This window comes from Cygnus atratus, chromosome 16 (assembly GCF_013377495.2).
Source record: "Cygnus atratus isolate AKBS03 ecotype Queensland, Australia chromosome 16, CAtr_DNAZoo_HiC_assembly, whole genome shotgun sequence".
Classification (NCBI taxonomy): domain Eukaryota; kingdom Metazoa; phylum Chordata; class Aves; order Anseriformes; family Anatidae; genus Cygnus; species Cygnus atratus.
This window is the reverse complement of record NC_066377.1, coordinates 11,334,422-11,352,040: the sequence shown is the minus strand read 5'-3', so window position 1 is coordinate 11,352,040 and position 17,619 is coordinate 11,334,422. Positions and strand designations below refer to the sequence as shown.

At 52.7% G+C, this 17,619-nt stretch overlaps 1 protein-coding gene across 5 annotated transcripts in view; it reads left to right on the top strand.

Moving 5' to 3' along the window:
- Nucleotides 1–17,384, top strand: part of CBFA2T2 (CBFA2/RUNX1 partner transcriptional co-repressor 2) — a 63,495-nt gene extending 46,111 nt beyond the window's left edge. For 3 of the 5 annotated variants that reach the window (XM_035547938.2, XM_050713930.1, XM_050713929.1), the window contains exons 3-11: nucleotides 2,291–2,532; nucleotides 4,775–4,864; nucleotides 5,427–5,608; nucleotides 6,240–6,493; nucleotides 7,232–7,317; nucleotides 8,459–8,654; nucleotides 11,776–11,847; nucleotides 12,235–12,425; nucleotides 14,942–17,384. In XM_035547938.2, coding sequence (XP_035403831.1) covers nucleotides 2,291–2,532; nucleotides 4,775–4,864; nucleotides 5,427–5,608; nucleotides 6,240–6,493; nucleotides 7,232–7,317; nucleotides 8,459–8,654; nucleotides 11,776–11,847; nucleotides 12,235–12,425; nucleotides 14,942–15,226 — 1,598 coding nt within the window. In that variant the 3' untranslated portion in view covers nucleotides 15,227–17,384. The remainder of the gene's footprint in view (nucleotides 1–2,290; nucleotides 2,533–4,774; nucleotides 4,865–5,426; nucleotides 5,609–6,239; nucleotides 6,494–7,231; nucleotides 7,318–8,458; nucleotides 8,655–11,775; nucleotides 11,848–12,234; nucleotides 12,426–14,941) is intronic. The other 2 variants (XM_035547939.2, XM_050713931.1) reach the window with 1 other exon arrangement.
- Nucleotides 17,385–17,619: the final 235 nt, after the last annotated feature.

The window sequence follows — 17,619 nt, the reverse complement described above, 5'->3', positions numbered from 1 at the left end:
TGCCCTGTAAAAGCCCACAACATTGGTAAGCGAGGAGGAGCACGCTAGAGGAGGGCTTTGCCTGCATGCAGGCAGCAAATCAGTAACAGAAGGGTTGGAAAAACAAGGAAAGTCTTAGACTGTTCAGTACCTAAAGCAGATTTTAATGGTGTTGCCCTAGGCGATGACTTTTCTGTTCCTCCTCACACCTGTAATTCCACCAGGGTCTGTGCGCCATCTCCCCAGCCCCGCGCTCGCTTGCTTCGGCGCTGCTTTCTCATCTGGAGCACAGGACCTGGTAAGGCTCTGTGGTCTGTGGCTGAGCAGATCCTGGAGATAGGCAGGATCAGATAACTGCCAGCTGCTCTGCGGTAATCCAGTTTGCAAGAGGGTCAGACAGGGTGAGCCTAAAAATGCTGAGAGCAGTTACCGGAGCTGCGTCCATCTAAAGACAGCCCCGGCTTGCTGGGCTACCGCAGCATCGCCCGAGTTCATCAACCGCTGCCTCCTGCCCTGGGCAGCTCCCTGCCCCTGCAGCCCCTGCAGCCCCTGCTTCTTCCTGCCTGCACACAGAGCAGCCTGTGCTCTCCTCCTCTTTCCTGTGAAAGAAAAGAGGAAGAGAAATAGAGAATGGGGCAAAGTGCCTCGGCCGCAGGCTTCAGAGAGCACAGAGCTGAGCAGCCCGCCTCTGCTTGAGCGGAGCTCCTTCTGGGTGGCTTTGCCCCATATTTATAACATTTGTATTATGAATTAAATGCTCATTATGAGTATTTGTCATTACCTTTCAAATTAGCTCAGTGCTCGCTGGTACACCCCGTATTGCTAATCCTGTGGGTGCGTGCAGTGTCTCTGCAGGACATATCTGCTCCTTCACTGGCTCAGGGAAGCCGGTGTGGACAAGAAGTTCTCAAGTTGCATTGATCCATAACAGAAGGCATGAGCTCATTTTGCCTTTACACCTCTGTCCTCACAGTCTGAAATGAGAATTTACCTTCATTTCATCGTCCCTGTGTGTGCAAAGGGACGTGTCTTTGTTATGCCCCAAAAAAGCCTTTCACCCCTTGGTTAGCACGAGCCAGCTTTGAAGGTCTCTTCAGCCTTATCTTTCCCTTGGATCTTAACTGACTGTGGTTCATCTTCCCCGGGCTCACCACGGCAGGTCCAGGTGTGTGGAGCCTGCACAACCTCGGTGTGCCCCAGGGCGGTTTAACTGCTCAAGTACGTCCCGTATTTTTCTCTGAAAACCCCTAACCGGTGGTGTTCTTTGGAAGAGCCAAGAAGCAATCTTAGTGAAACCGCGGTGGAAGTTTTTGCATCTTTTATGTGCTGTGCTCCTTCAGGAGCAGCACACGCCTTCCCCTGCCCGGGCATGCCAGGGTGTGAGGGCAGCTCTGGCAGAGCAATGGCTCTGGTGTCCTTCAGCACTTGCCTTCACAAAGGGTTTGGGTCTGGGCTTTTAAGGATAACCCAGTGCGTCAGCTGAAACTGTATTTAGATGATGTACTTTTCACCTCTGAAATTCTGGGTTTGTGAGGAGTTGGGCCCCAAGCGCACAGCTGCTCTCCACCATTTCCCAGACACGACTTCAGATTGCACAACTGCAGTGTGGGGATGTCAACAATTTATTCTAATCCCTTGCGGACTTCCCAAACTTCCACAACCAAAGTCTGTTTCAACACGCTTTCTGCTCAGAGGAGGCAAAGTCACAGATGGGACCAGGTTGGGAAAACAAGCGTGCTTGCGAAACGCCCTGCAAGTCCCTGGGGAGGCACGCGGCTGGGCGCACGGGGCAGGAGGCACCCCTCAGGACGTGCCGCCAGCCCTCCGCAGCACCTGAGCATCGGTGCCTGTCAGCAGGTCCCAGGCTGCGGCGAGCACTGTGGGCTGCCTGTAAACGATGTGGCTGGGGGGGGATTATTGGATCAGCTGGGGTCATTTTCTGCATGACACAGACAGAACAACACTGCTTGGTAGTTCTTGCCGAGGGCTGTAAACTTTGAGATCAAGCCTGTTCAATTCCTTGGGCTGAGCGTATGGCACGGTGTGGGCTGCCGTGGCGTCAGCTTCGTGCAGCCTGACCCCCGTCCCCTTGAGCTGCCTCAGATGAAAACCGAGGGGCACCTGGTCTGTCACTGTCTGAACCCTAACTCTGTGGGGACACCGGAGCTGGAGGAGGGGGACTTGTGCACGAGGGCCCACACAGAACATCGCCCCGAGCAAGGTTGCTGGTGACCATCTCCATCCTCTTAAACAGCAGCCCCTGGGGACATGCCCGCCTCACGCCGATAACGCTTTTGTCTCTGCCTTGCAGTGCCCAACGGGATAAACCATTCCCCCCCGACGCTCAATGGGGCACCGTCCCCACCCCAGCGGTTTAGCAACGGCCCTGCCTCCTCCTCCTCCTCCTCCCTGACGAACCAGCAGCTCCCAGCCACGTGCGGCGCCCGGCAGCTCAGCAAGCTGAAGCGCTTCCTCACCACCCTCCAGCAGTTTGGCAATGACATTTCTCCAGAGATCGGGGAGAAGGTCCGCACCCTCGTCCTGGCCTTAGTGGTAAGCACCGCCAAGCACAGCCCTGCGAAGCCACAGAGCGGCCGCGGGGGCTTTGCTGTGGCAAAAGCATCGTAGTGATGGGATCCTGGCAGCCGCCACGTGCCGGCATTGCACAACCGTGTGTGTCTTTACAAGCGGGGCTGTTGACTAAGCACGACTCTGCAATGTTTATGCTTTCTGGTAAACTCGCTGACTTTTTATTTTCTTGTCTTCAGTGGGTTTCAAAAGCTATTTGGCCAGTTGCGTTGCTTTGACATGAGCCCGGCTGCAGCTGAGCTTAAGGAAACCTAGAAGATTTTGGACTGAACTTGATTACAAAAGCTGCGTGCCTGGGGCTTTTTGCCATCCTCGCTGGAAGCTATGGCTGTGCTGTGCTTCCTGGTTTGCTGTTGTGAGTGGAACTTCCACAGAGTTCAGAGGAGACTGTAGTTTTCTACTAGGGAAACATTTTATTCCTTGCACCCTATAAGCCTAGAGTAGAAGGGATTTACGACTTCTGGAAAATCGGTAGTTGAAAATTGAAAGCCGCTCTGTCTGAGAGCACCTCAGACTGCAAACCAATGGCTTGTGCGCTCTTTTGGAAAAGCCCCGTCGTGGGTAACTGGTGAGCCTGTCATGCCCGGGGCCCCATCCTATTTCCTGCAGCTCCACAGTACGTTGTGGGGGTGTTGAAAGCACATCTTTCTGAGGGGAAAGAGGGTGATGCTGAATTCTGGGGCTTCTGGAAATGCCGTGTGGGGGTAGTGTCTGCGTCTACTCCTTTTCAAAAGTCCAGTTCGAAGTCTGGAGTGTGTGGAGAACATCGTGATGCTTCAAGCATTTCAGTTCTGGTATGCAGTGCTGAGCACAGTGTGTATTTAATGGGCTTCTTTCCTCTTTATGGGCTGTCCCGCACAGCTTAACACAGCCCCACCAGCACTGCAGTGTTTAACTATTGCCGAGGTCTGTAGGAGATGGGAAATGTGCTATTGCAGCTGGAGGCCTCAGCTTCTGATATTCTGCTGCTTCGCCTGCGTTAACAAAGAAATTGGTGGCTGTGCAAACTGTCATTCAGTCATGTTTGTATTTAGGACAGTCTGAAGGTGCAAAGACAGAAAGGGGCTTGGTAAATCACATTTCTGTGCAGCTTTTGCCCTTGGATTTGCAATACCTGAGATCGGTGGTGGTGCGTGCCTACGCAAACAGTAGACGTATAGCCTCCTGCCTCTTTGCGTCTTCGGAGAGCTGAAAGCGTCCTTCAAAAAAGAAAAGAATGGGTCTTGCTGCAGGATTGTATCTAAGACGTGCAGATTCACAAATTCACTGGTAGAAATGGCTGTGCAATCCCCGTGCAAGCCTAGCCAAGGCCCTGGAGCACAGCACCATGCCACCTGCCCAGCTGCACCATCACCCAGCACAGCTCCTGAGCTGGTCTCTTTTTGGCAGGCTTGCTCTTGAGGCTCAGTGCACAGCAAATGGGGCTGGACTGCAGGCACAGAGTATTTCTGCTTCCCAGATTGGCATGGGCAGAACAAACGTGGGGTTGTATGCAGCCTCGGGTTTTCACAGAACTTGAGCACGGGATGCAAAATGCTGCCTCTGAAAGAAGGCAGGCCTGTATATTTCTGTGGATGTAAGGTAGTATCTTAGCTTACCACTTCGGAAAGGAAATTAAAAGCTGTTCAGGTTCCTCTGCTCATCATTCTCACCCCTGACAGCGATTACTGCTGCAGGGACGAGCTTCTTATGTGCAGCGTATCAAATGCTGCTTGTCCAGGGAGCGCACAGCCTAAACAGCCTTGGGGGAGCCCGTGCCACTGGGGTGAGCAGCAGGCTGGCGGTGACTTTGTGGATGGCAGGTAGGTTAGATGAGCTGAGCTGAAAGGGAGGAAGGCAGGGAAGGAGAGCAGCTCAGAGCAGCTGGAGCCGCTGCCTGGCTCCCCTGGCCTGCCCCAGGCCACCTGGCCAGGGTGCAGGAGGTGGCAGCTGGGTCCCGCTGCCTCCGGAGCAGGTCCCTGCCTCCCACCCCAGAGCTGGGAGCTCCTGGCTGTGTGCCACGTTCACCCCTTGCCTGGTGTGGTAGATCTTTCTGCTCCATTGACCTGAGTCTTTTTGGCTGTGCTAGGCGGGATCTGATGCAAACGTTGTCAGTCCTGTCATGGCAGATGCAGTCTCCCTTCCAGTTCTGTTCATTTTGAGCTGTTTCCCAAGTGTCTAAAAATAAGAACAAATTGTCATTTCATTTCTTAATTTCTTTTCTCAGAACTCAACGGTGACAATTGAGGAATTTCACTGCAAGCTGCAAGAGGCGACGAACTTCCCCCTAAGGCCATTTGTGATCCCCTTTCTGAAGGTGACAGTGAGCTGATGGGGCTTGCTAACAATTTGTGTGTTGGTCTGTGCTACTTGGCAGCGTGTCACTACTAGCAAAGCTCTCATTTCAAGCACCAGAACAATTTCGTTGAAGTCCAAGACAGACTGCGCAGACCGTAGCGATCGCCATGTGCGACTGGCTCACAGGAAGCTAACGTTGTAATGAGTGCCACATATGTCTGCTTGTGTGTCAGGGATAAGTGAGACAAACCAAGCTCCATGCTGCACCTTCTGATCCTACAGTCTTATTTGCCAGTGCTCAGATCTAGAATATTTGGGGTGTTGGCATACAGAGCACGCCTGGAGCAGCTAGGTGCTGGAAGCATGCAGCGCTTCCCCCAGCGCTTTGTTTTCACGTGCGCCAGCTTCGGGTCGTGCTCAGCCCTTGAGAACACGCAGGTAGATCTGCATGGTGCAGGCATCCCGGGAGGGAACACACTGAGCGGGGGCCCAGGCTTCATCCTTTATTGCTCTGAGGGGTTTCGTGTATGGAGCAAATGCCTGCGCAGCCCGCGTGAAGCAGAGCTCTGCCTGTTTTCCAGGCCAACCTCCCTCTGCTCCAGCGCGAGCTGCTGCACTGCGCCCGGGCTGCCAAGCAGACGCCGTCCCAGTACCTGGCGCAGCACGAGCACATCCTGCTGAACACCACCACCGCCTCCCCAGCCGACTCCTCCGAGCTGCTGATTGAGGTCAACGGCAACGGGAAGAGGCACAGCCCGGACAGGTAAGAAGAGCCTTTAGCACTGCCAAGTTCCTGAAGACGTGGTTTTTGACAGCAGCAAAGGTGAAACAAAATTTGAAGTGGTGTCCAGGGCCAAACCATAAGATCTTAGCACTCATAACAGCTATGTTAACAAGACGGTGCTGACTATCTGTGGCTGTAGCTTCCCCTCACAGGACTCCTGCACTGAGAACTCAGCTAGGGAACCTTTCTGAGGGCTTTCAGGCAGATTCTGTCCCAGAGGGACTAGTTCAGTAGATGGTCACTGAAATGCCTGGGCTGGAAAGGTGGAGAGCAGCGGCACTGTCAGCGCTAGGAGGGATACAGCTCATTTTCACTACTTTTATTCCAAGAAAAAGTCGTTATGTAATTATGTGGAGCACACATCAAATTTATAAAAACTGTGAAATCTTAATTCGGTCATGCCTGGAAAGATGAATCACAACACTCAGGCATTTTGAACTTTTTTTTTTAACAAGGTCATTTCGTGGATTTGTTCCCAAGTTGAGCGTGTTTGTTTTAGCTTCCTGCTTTTACCTCCCAGTAAAACCATCATTGCCCAAAATCTTCATCTTTCCCTTTCTGAGCACGTTGATGCGGTGCTAACGAATCCTGTCTGTCGGTGTGGTTGCAGAAGAGAAGACAACAGCTTCGAGAGAGAGACGCTGCCGACAGAGCCTCCGGCCAAGCGGGTGTGCACCATCAGCCCCGCGCCGCGGCACAGCCCGGCCCTCAGCATCCCCCTGATGAACCCCGGCGGGCAGTTCCACCCCACCCCGCCGCCCCTCCAGCACTACACCTTGGAAGACATCGCCACCTCCCATCTCTACAGGGACCCCAGCAAGATGTTGGAGCACAGGGAGATTCGGGACAGGCACAGCAGCCTCGGTGAGAGGGTCTGACGGGCTTTCCGTTGTAGGAGCTGTGAGGTCCAGCAGTGGAGCTGAGGTGTCTCTCCCTGGTTAGCCCCTGCTCAGCCACTCACCTGAAGCTGTGCAATTCCAGGCACATCCCCAACAGAAGGATGAGAGTAGGGAATTCAGAGAAAACATCTAACATTGAAAGGTTTGAAACAGGAAGAATGAGAGGCAGAGTTGCTGTTTCCCCCTGTATGTATAAAGGGTGGAGCCACCGAGGATGAGGAGGAAGGACCTGGTGTTTGTGTTGAGCGTAGCCAACCCAGCAGGCAAAGACGAAGACCATGGAAACGGAACTGAACTTTTCAGAGGTGACTCAGCCAGGAGATGTGTGAAGCCTGGAGAGAACAGAGCTTGACCGCCTCCTCTGTCCCCAGCCCTGGTGGGGATGTGTAGGTGAGCTCTCTGTTTCCAACAGGGCAGCCTGAATCATGAGCTCTGAGCTCCTACGGCTTTATAAAACGGGAACTGCCCTCCCAAGCGAGTCAGGTCCAGACCTGTGAGGGGACTGTAGCACTTTTGAGATGGTGACACAAGCAGGGGTAAAAGCACCAGTATGCAATTAGCCTCCTCTTTGAGAAGTGTTTAAAATCACAGCTATACCTGGTTAGAAATACAGCTCTGTTTATTGCTTCAGGGCCACATTACCTCTCCAGCTCTGAAAGCACTTGGTCCGTCTAACCACTGTTCTGGCTGTGGTTTGTTGCAGGTTTGAATGGAGGGTACCAGGACGAGCTGGTGGACCACCGCTTAACAGAGAGAGAGTGGGCTGATGAGTGGAAGCATCTGGATCATGTAAGGAACATTGGGAGCTGTGGGAAGCTCTGTGGGACACAACCCAGCACTCACCTGCCCCAGTCTGTGATTTTCTTCTTGTTAGTACCATATCCAGGCTTTCCAAGTAGCTACTACAAGCTACCACAGGAAGGTCGATGGTGGGGAGGGCAGATAGGAGCAGTAGCAGTTTCCTGCTATTTTTCTTCTGCCCATGGTCAGTGAAAGCCAAAACCAGTCTGGACTCAGTGCCTGAGCCGGGGAGTTTCTCCTTTAGAGCATGGCTCTCAGAGCAATCAAGCCCAACCTTGTCCCTGCAAAGGTCTTTTCTGCAGCTGCCCAGGCCAGCACTGTACCAACAAGCATGCAGATGTGTTATGTGCAGCAAGTATATGGAATTTGCAGAATAACCAACCCCGTCATTATTTTTTAAAAGCTTTTTTTCCTGGGTTGCCAGCCTTTTGTGGGTCACAGCTGGGTATGGACAAGACTTGGTACTTCTGGCAGACTCTCTGCGGAGCCTGTTGTTCTGCACCGAGTAAGGCTGCTGGTCCAAGCTCTTCACTGGAGCGTTTTCCCTACAGAGAGGGGATTGAAATTCAGCTTTAATCACAAATGCAGAGCGACCCCGTGCTTGCTTATATCCAAAAGCTGATGTTTTGTGTGGGTGTCAAGCCCCATAGCTGAATATTGTGAGTTGGGATGTGGCTGTAGAGAGCTGGTACCAAGCCCAATTCCTCTAGGTCAGAGACAGAGGTGTCATAAAAGTCATAAAAACCTGTCCCCCAGCCAATAGCATGTTGCATGGACACACTATCCCCTTCGCAAAACGGTTTGTTCTTGCCTCCACCTTTAGGAGCATGGCCCTAAAGGTGTTCAGCCACACCTGATGTTGACCAAAGCCAAACGGTGCAGGGGTGACCACCTGTTTCCCAGCTCGTGCTGAGTTCAGTCTCACCTTCACTCCATGCACGGGTACGGGACCCACCGCACCTCCCTGGTTGGGTACTGCTCCCTCTGGGACACAGCGCTCAGAGCCCGTTCCTCGGCAGAGACTCGCGTTTCACCTTCCCGGCACAGCCCCCCGGGTACCTCCAACGAGAAATCCCGGAGCAGCCCTCGTCGGCAGGCGGAAAAACTGAAAGCTCGTCCTTCCCTGCAGGCGCTGAACTGCATCATGGAGATGGTGGAGAAGACGAGGCGCTCCATGGCGGTGCTGCGGCGCTGCCAGGAGGCAGACCGGGAGGAGCTCAACTACTGGAAGAGGCGCTGCAGCGAGACGGCCGAGACGCGCAAGGCGGGCAGCGAGCTCGTCTCGAGGCAGCACAGCCCCAGCAGCTCCGACTCCATCGGCAGCGGTAAGCGCTGCCCCCGGCCCCGCCGTGAGCGGCACGCGGTGCCAGGCTTCGCGGGAGGGCAGAATGCTATACGAGGAAAAGCCTTTTTCTTTAAAAATGATCTCTTTAAAGTAGTTGTCTAATTATGGCAAAGCTATACTAAGCATAAAGAGACTGTAATAAATTCAAAATGTAATACAAATTAATCACAGATTGGTTTGGGTTGGAAGGGGCCTTAAAGATCGTCCAAAGCCCCTGCCATGGGCACGGACCCCTCCCACCAGCCCAGGCTGCCCCCAGCCCCATCCAGTGCGACCTTGGGCACCGCCAGGGATGGGGCAGCCACAGCTCCTCGGGGCCGCCTGGGCCAGGGCCTCACCACCCTCCTCATGAAAAATTTCTTCCTTTTACCTGGTCTAACTCCTCTCTTTTGGTTTAAAACCATTGCCACTTGGCCCTGTCATTACATGCCCTGGTAAAAAGACTTTCTCCATCTCTCTTCTTCACCTCCTTTACACATTGCAAGTCAAGCTTTCTCAGTTTCTAGAAAGAAAAGGCAAGGCCCACCTTTACGCCTTTCGCTAACATTTCTTAATACCTGCTATACAGAAGAAAACAAAAGAATATATGTGAATTTTTAATTTCAAAAGATTCCATTTTAATTGTAAACTTTTTAATTTACAAAAAAAAAAAAGGCTAATGATTTCTTCTTTCCAGCATGGTGACCGAATGCTGGCTCTAAAACTCTTTAGACTGATAATGAGTTGTTAAATAGAACATACTGAAAAGATCAGCTTGACTTCCCTTAACGAAATTATAGGGAAAAACTCACGCTGGTAAATCACTTTCTGTGATAATTCATCTATCATCGTGGCAATTTTGAGCATTACCTTGTAGATGAAAAGCTGCCATTACTCTCCCCAGTCAAGAACACACAGTTTTCACTAAAACCCAAACTATTTTTGACCTTGAAGAATTAAAAAAAAAAAAAATCTTGATTAGTGCATAACTGTTCTCAAAGCTTTGGAGAGAGACGAGTCATTGACCGTGTGGGAGCTCCTGGATGAGCTCCTGGAACCAGCGCTTGCTGAAGTGTGAAGGCACTTTTTGGCAGCAGCTTCTGCTGGTGCTGAGAGAGCGTCTTCCTCGGCTGGGTTTGGTCAGCAGGTGCAGCTCAACACCAGGATCCTGCAAGGCTGAGAACCCAGCTGGGCAGGAAAAGTTGTTGGTTTCCTTCCTCTTCTGCTTCTAGCCTGTCTTGCATAAAGGATTTTAAAGGGCAGGACCTGCTAATTCTGAAAATACTGAAGGCTGGTGTAAGAGCTACTACTACCTGTAGTTCAAGTTATTAATGCTTTTTTTTTTTCTATCACGAGTCAATTAACTTCATTGCAACTGAATATTTTTCCCCCTCCAATATGCAAGGGCTTTTTACCCTTCACAAAATCCAAGCCTGACGTGCTGATTTTATGCATGTGGATGGTAATTCTAATCTCCATCCAAAAGCATTTGCTACAAGTGCTGGAAAAAAAATCTCATTCATTCAGTAATGAAAATATATGTTTTCTAACAATAATAATAAATGCCAAACTCAAAATGTCAATTTGATGTAATACAAACAAGTTGAATACGTTACATAAAGAGAGTGAATCTTCCTGCATGTCAAAAGAGCACCTGAATTTGGGTCCAGCTTAGATTTAGCTGCAACTGAACAAGTTTTGATAGTTCTCAGGCAGTGAGAATGAGTATGTCATAGGAAAACAATAACAAGTACATGAGCAAAAGCAACTAAAATAGAATATGTTAATGAGCATTTGCTGTTTGCAGCTTTAAATCTTAATTTACCCTTAGGGTTTTAACTCAGTTTGATTTCAGTCATAGCACTTCTAAACAGAACCAACAGGGAGGATTGTGTATGTGGAAACTTCAGTGTGGGAGCAAGTGCGTAAATGGAAAGAAGAATAAATTAAAAAAAAAAAAATCCTGCTTCTAAATCAGCCCTTGCCCTGCTTTGGGAATATCATGCAGATCTGAATTTCAGATTTGAAATTATGAATGGCTTTTAAAGTTTCACCGAAAGTAGGTAACTTAATTTTTGGTTAAAAATAAATAAATTCTGCAATAGCTTGAAGGCTTCTTTTAGAACAATTCTAGAACTGTGAAGAGCGTAGAGGACAAGAAAAGCGTGCAGAGCTTGAGGTCAGGGAGAGGGGAACCAAGCGCGCCGGGCTCCAGCCAGTTGCTGAGGGTAGGGACCCAAGGAGCACAGCCAGCCTCTAGCCCTCCAGCACCGGTGTGTAGCACAGCCTGTATACTTGCAGCCCCGTGCTGCTGAAGGTGATAACATTTCTGGTTTTATCGGGAGCCTTGTTGATGTTTTCTCCCTTCCCGGGAACCCGGAGCCAATTTCCAAACTGTCGCTGTTGCGAGAAGGTGCAGCTAAATGTCAGGAAGCTTCCCCGGGCGCGCTGCAGACTGCCACGAGCTTAAATAACCTCACAGCCCTTGACATGAATCAGCTTTCGTTCTGCCAGTGCCATCTGACCCTTCAGAAAGTTACTCTGAAGTGTTAAAAAAAGGGATGCGGATAGAAGACAGTACCAGGTTTCTGCAGCCTGTGTTTAGATCCTCATATGAGTGTCCCCATCTGTCACGTTGGCTCCCTGGGGGCGTACGGGTGCTGGGGAATGTATACACCTCTCACTGCAAGAGAGCGTGCAGGACGCTTTGTCCATCGAGTCGAGTCTTTGAATTGCCCCTGGGAATGGAAAGTGCTGCCTTTAATGTAAACTGCTGCTCCTATAGATTGATGTTCCAAGCCAGTGGGCAGTGCAGATGTTTGATGGCGTATATTTATAAGCATTGCTTGTTGTTATAAAGTACCAGGAGATGGAAATGGGTTATACTGCGTCATAAATTATGCAGGGCGCTAATTAAATGTTGTAATTTATCACCTAAGTGTTTGATGAATGGCCCTAACTGTAGGAATCCTTTGTTTCAAGTTTTAGCCTGTTAACCCTACCCTGCCTGGCCGATGTCTGTGCCAGGTCCGCAGACACAGCCGGGCATTCCCCAGCCACCCCGCGGCCGGCAGTGGGCCGGGATGAGGCTCTGCCAACCTTTCCTCTGTCCCTTATTCCAGCAGATTCGTTGCGGGAGTTCAGCAGCAGGTCGGGAACGGGCTACGTCACCGAAGAGATATGGAAAAAAGCTGGTAAGTGTTTGTTAGGAACCTTGGCAAGGGATGCTGCCAGATCGTTTGAGGTAAACACAGATGCTGCACGTCGCTCCGCAGCAACTGGAGAAGCCCAGCTGCAGGAAAGCCCCAGGACGTGCACATCTGGCTGCCCGCACCCCTGGCCCCGGCTTTGCCAAGGGCGCTCCTTCGTACGGTGTCGGCGGAGAGCCCGCGGGGCCGAGCCTGGCTCTGCTGCTCGCGGGAGCAGCCGTGGCAGCGGCACCAACCGAGCCCCTTGTCCCCCTCCCGCGGGTGTCCCAAATCTAGAGGGGACGCGGCACAGCAGCTCCGTGCCCCCGTCGTGCCCAGGCTGGCGTCCCCCCGAGGCTCGGGCAGGCTGCTGAGGCTGCTGTTCCCTTCCAGAAGAAGCCGTGAACGAGGTGAAGCGCCAGGCCATGTCGGAGGTGCAGAAGGCCGTGGCGGAGGCCGAGCAGAAGGCCTTTGAGATGATCGCCTCCGAGAGGGCTCGCATGGAGCAGACCATTGCGGACGCCAAGCGCCAGGCTACTGAGGACGCTTTCCTTGTGATCAACGAACAGGAGGAGTCTACAGAGGTACGGTGCCAGGGCCGGTCCAGCTGCGGGGACGTCCCCAGCGGGGAGTTTCAGGGACTTACCAAGGCCCTGGGTCCTGCCCAGGGATGGCTTGGAGCCTGCAGGTCCCTATCCCTTTTCCCTTTTAAAAGCCTCTCTCCAGTCAGTAACTAAAAGGATGCATTGATACTGTAAAAAAGAAAACTTTAGCTTTTATTTTATTGGCAGAGGAATCAGCCTAAACTGATTCCCCTCTGGAGGAGCCTCTGGCACCCTTGGGTGCAGTGCGGTTGTGTGAGGGCACAGCTGGGCAGCGGTAGCTGGACACAGGGTAGCCACCGGGGATTTCTGTGCATTTAGAGAGCAAAGAGAAAAGGGTGCTGGTGGGTACGGCTTGCCACTTTGCTCAGAGATCTGCTGCTGTGGAGCACCTGATGGGCGCAGATAAGGAATTGCAGTTTGCAGGCTTTAGAACAGTGCAGGGTAGAAACTGGGTCAGAATTACGCATTTCTCGATGGTCTGTAATCACACCCTGCGTTGGTGCTGACCAGCGTGGTGGATACATACTGCCTTGGACCTTGTCGGTTTGTTAGCTCACAACACGCGTGCCCAGGCAGCGTGTGTTAGCTTCTCTCCAGAAACAGGCTCCGCAGTGCTCTTGCTCCTCTGATCCCTTGAGATCAGGGAGAAACCTGTGTGTGGGACAGCCTGCCCTGCAGAGGGCTGCTAACACCTAACGAGGTTTTTGCATCTCAGAAAAGAACGGATGGCTCCTGGTTTGTCATAGCCAGCGACACCTGCGGAGTGGGTGTCTCAGGGAATTCCTTTCCACCCCTCAGTCATTAATTATTACTCTCACTGTTCTTTAACTGGAAACACATTTCATTAGGCTTTGGAGATCTCAGCTGGACTGAGCACAAATTGCTCGGTTAATTCCTACGCTGCGATGTCACAGCCACTTGTGGCTGGCTTATTGCTTTCATTTCTCTGCACAAACACTTTGGGCTTTGCCTCTGTTTCTGCTGACCAAAAATCTGATGGGAGTGAGGGCTTCGTGTCGCTTCAGGCCACGTGGGCAGCGAGTCCGGTTCCCTTCTCCCGCGGGGTTCGGGACGCTCTGGTCACCCCGCACGGCAGGAGCCATGTAAGCATCAGGTGTTATTCCAGCGGTGGACATGCTGTGATACTTCCCGTTAAATCACTGAAGGACAAATGCGGCAGTCAGTAAACACACGATGGGAGTGGGTGGAACTGCTCGGGAAGAAATGAGATAAGCAATGATCTTTCTGTAGGGGAATACCAGAGGAGCGTCCTCCTCCTGTCTGCCCGTTCCCCTCGCGGTGCTGCTGCACAGGAGGGTGGGAGCCGTGCAGGACCTTGGGAGCTGAGTGAGCACCCCGTGAGCCCCGTATCCCTGGCCCGTTTCACTGGGGGCCCTGTTGGCAAGCTGGCGTGTGTTCTGGCGTGCCGGGGAACCTCAGCAATACGACTGAAGCTGCTGCTCCAAGTGTAAACAGCCGCACAGCGGTGTCCCAGCTCTCCCAGTTACTGCAGGCTGCCGTGGGGCTTCTCTCGGTTGCGAGACCTGCTTCTCCCAGCAGCTGCCCGCTCCTGACCGGCTCGCTCGGGTTCTTTGGCAGCCCCCAAGTCGCTGTGGGCTCAGACCCCGTCAGTGGGCATGTGGGGCGCGCCGTGCCGCCCGCCTGCCCCAGCAGCCTTCCGCTCGCCTTCGTGGCAGCGGCGGCCGGCGAAATGTGCCCCGTTGGGCCAGGGTTAGAGAGGCCCGGGGCTCTGGCAGGGGCTGCTCTTTCACAGCTGAACCTGCCCTCCCAGTAGGCGTTTGCTAATGCACGGCTCCAGCTGCAGGGAAGCTAATCCTCCCGCTCCCCTCTTCGGAGCAGCTGCGGCCGCAGCTCCCGGTGCTGGCCCCCTGCCCCCGTGCTCGCGCCGAGCGGCGCGGGCTGCGAGCCCACCAGCTGACGCCTCGCCCGCCGGCCAGAGGGGCTTTGCTCCTCTTCCAGACTGAAGCCTGCGCGCTGGCAGCGCTTCCACCTGGCTGGGAGGCTTTCAAATGGGCTTTTTCTTTTCCAAATTAGCCGGCTCTGACCTCTTGTGCAGCTAGGCAGGGTGCAGAGCAAATGGTGCCTGTGCAGCGCTGTAATCCCCGCGGAGAGCGCTTGGCTGGGAGCGGTACCAAAATAGAGCTGCTTAAAACAGGAAATAAAAAGACCAAATAGCAGCATCTGTGGTGTGTTTTTCAGTCCTTGCCTGCTGTTTCCTGTGTGCGTTTGGGTGGATCTAGGGGAGAGGATGTGTGCAGTGCAGTCTGGCAGGCTTTTGTAGGGCAGAGGAGTAGGGGTTAGTACCCTTGGCAAAGGTCTGTGAAATAGCAAGATTTAATGGATTGCTCATCTTAACATTACTAAATCTGGGCCAGAGGGCGATGAACGTCCCCTCCAGAGCTGTCGAGTCAGCGCTGTCCTACAGCTCTGGAAACTAAACCCGTTCTGAAGTGTGGTGTCTTGGGTCCTTTCAGAGTTGCTGGAACTGCGGCCGCAAGGCCAGCGAGACCTGCAGTGGCTGCAACATCGCCCGGTACTGTGGCTCCTTCTGCCAGCACAAGGACTGGGAGAGGCACCACCGGATCTGCGGCCAAAGCCTGCACAGCCAGAGCAAGCCGCTGGCTCTGCCCGCGGGGCGCTCCACAGCCGCCAAGGGCATCGACGGCGTGTCCAGCCCGGCCCTCGAGAAGACTTCGGCAGCCACATCTCGATCCTCCACTCCAGCATCTGTGACAGCAATAGAAACGAACGGACTCTAAAAGGAAAGTTTTGGTTCAGTCCATTTGGTTAGTTTTCCTGATTTTTTTTTTAAGTTGGAAAAAAAAAAAAAAAAACAACACCGCAGAAACTTCTGTCACTTGACACAATTGACAAATCCACGCCGCCTCCTCCAGAGCACCGGCACTTGGGCTTTGCCATCTCATTCTGCCTTTTTTCAGGCTCATAAAGGACTTGGGTCGGCCTCGCTCAAGGTGCCTCCGTGCTGGTCTCTCCGAAGGGTCGCCCCAGAGCATTGTTTGGGACCCAGGGGAGGCCGGGTGCTCGCTCGGGGGAACCTGGCCTCCATGGAGTGCCAGCAGGAAATGCTGAGCGAGCAGTGCCCAGCCAAGGAGCCCTGTTCTCAAGGGTCAAACATGCTCAGGCTCTTTTCCTGAGGTGTCTGAGCTGCCTCCTCATTCAGCTACCTTTTTTCCATAATATGCATCTTTTCTTTTTTAATCTTGCTCTCAGACAATGGTTTCTCAGTTAGCCGTGCTGGCTCTTTGTTGCTTTGAACAGACCAGAGCCGATTTTCCAGCAAGAGCATCTCATTCTCTAGTGCAATGACAAACATGTAGCTGCTTGGGGATAGCTGAGCCTGCTTCTCGTCTCCTGCCTGCGGAGGGTGGTGGCTCCAGGCTGCAGAGGCTGAGGAGAGGACACGTCTGCTGAGGACAGCTCTAAACCAAATGTCAGTACCAGGGAAGTACAGCTGGTCACTTCTGGAGGGCCTGGTTTTAATCCCTTTCTGTAACTGGACAGGCAGTTGCGTGATTCTTGGGGTTGGACCTTTGCTGAGTGAAAACATGCAGACCAAATCTGGATTCCTTGTGGGCAGTTACTGCTTTTTCCACCTGGCTACCATTATTTTGCTGTGCAGAAAGCATTTTTTCATTGCATGGAAGTTGTTGGTTTGAGAGTTACTGGTGGTGTTTTTAACCACTGAGATTGCCACGGGTTATTTATAGCCCATTCTCTCCCCGCACGTTGGCCAAACAAACGATGCAGGACTCGGCAGCCTGTGCTGGTTCTTACCCACCCCGGGGACCCCTGGCCCCACTGGAGGTGCGTGGGGACGCGCGGCCCTCCCGGGGGCCCCGTGCAGCTGCCCCCGCCTTGTCGGCACCCAGAGCCCAACCCAAAACCGCGGGGGTGCAGGGGGGACCCAGCACCAGGAGGCTGCTGGGGGAGAAGAGCCCCTGCTTCGGCACGCAGGGAGGGCTCGGGGGCAGCCTGCGGAGCTCTGACCCGCAAATAGCTACTGCGGGGCGCCGGGCACGCAGCGGGGCTCGGCTCCGGCGCTTCCTTTGAGATCTCCCCTTGGAGGCAGCACGGCTGATGGGAGGCATCGGAGCGTGCCCTCGGGGATGCGCACTGATTGCACATGCTGTGCGCAAATGGGATCTAGGAAACCATCTATTCAGCGAAGCTGTGTTTCCGTGACTGTTTTTGTATGATTGCTGGGTTGGAGCCCAATGAGGCAAGTAATTCCCAAATTATTTTTGATCACTTTTTCAATTGGAGGTGAATAATAGAGATGTGATGAACAGTCACCGAGTTTGCCGTGGTGTAGCTGGCTGCTGCCTGTCAGTGGCGTGCCCAGGGATAACCGAGTTACCCAGCAAACCAGCTTTGTCCCTCGGGAAACGTTGTTTTGGAAGCTGCTGTCAGGGGACAGAGTGGGTGAGTCCCGCATCGGCGAGGTTTTAGTTTGAAAACAAAGCCATGAAGTCTCCTGGTTTTCACAAAAGCTCTCAAGTGGCAGCTGGGACTGTCCCGTGTCCGCAGCACAACGCACAAGAACTCGGAGCTGCCTCAGGTACCCAACACGGGGCTGCGGCGTCCCGGCGGTTCCCTGCAGCCCTGGCCGCATGCCAGGGGCCAGCGGGGGCCGAGCGCTGCCAGAGCGGCTGAGAAAGGAACGAGCGCGGTGCAGTGCTGGAGTAAATTGCTTGTAAATAGATTGTCTTCCATAATTCTCATGCAACTTTGGCTGTGTATTAAAATTAACCCCAGTGTAAATGAACGAAGTACTAACGGTCATGATTAGAACGATTGCTTTTTTTAAAAAAAAATTGTAATGATAAATGTGAAATTCAGACATGGGAAGAGGACTTGTTGGGTTGAGTTTTCTTTTTTTTTTTTTTTTTGACATTTAATTCTGTAATAGGAATTTGTTACTTCATTCCTGTGCATAACTTATTTAATGTACTGTATAAAGGAACCCAAACTGTTACAGATGTATTTAGTTTGTTCTACTCAAAAGTAGTCAATAAAAAGACTATATTCATCATACAGCTCCTCATTCCTCTTTCTTTAAAGGACCAGCGCTTTACGGCGGTGCCCAGGCAGCTGCCGGGGTTTCTGCAGGGGCGCAGGCAGAGCTGGACTT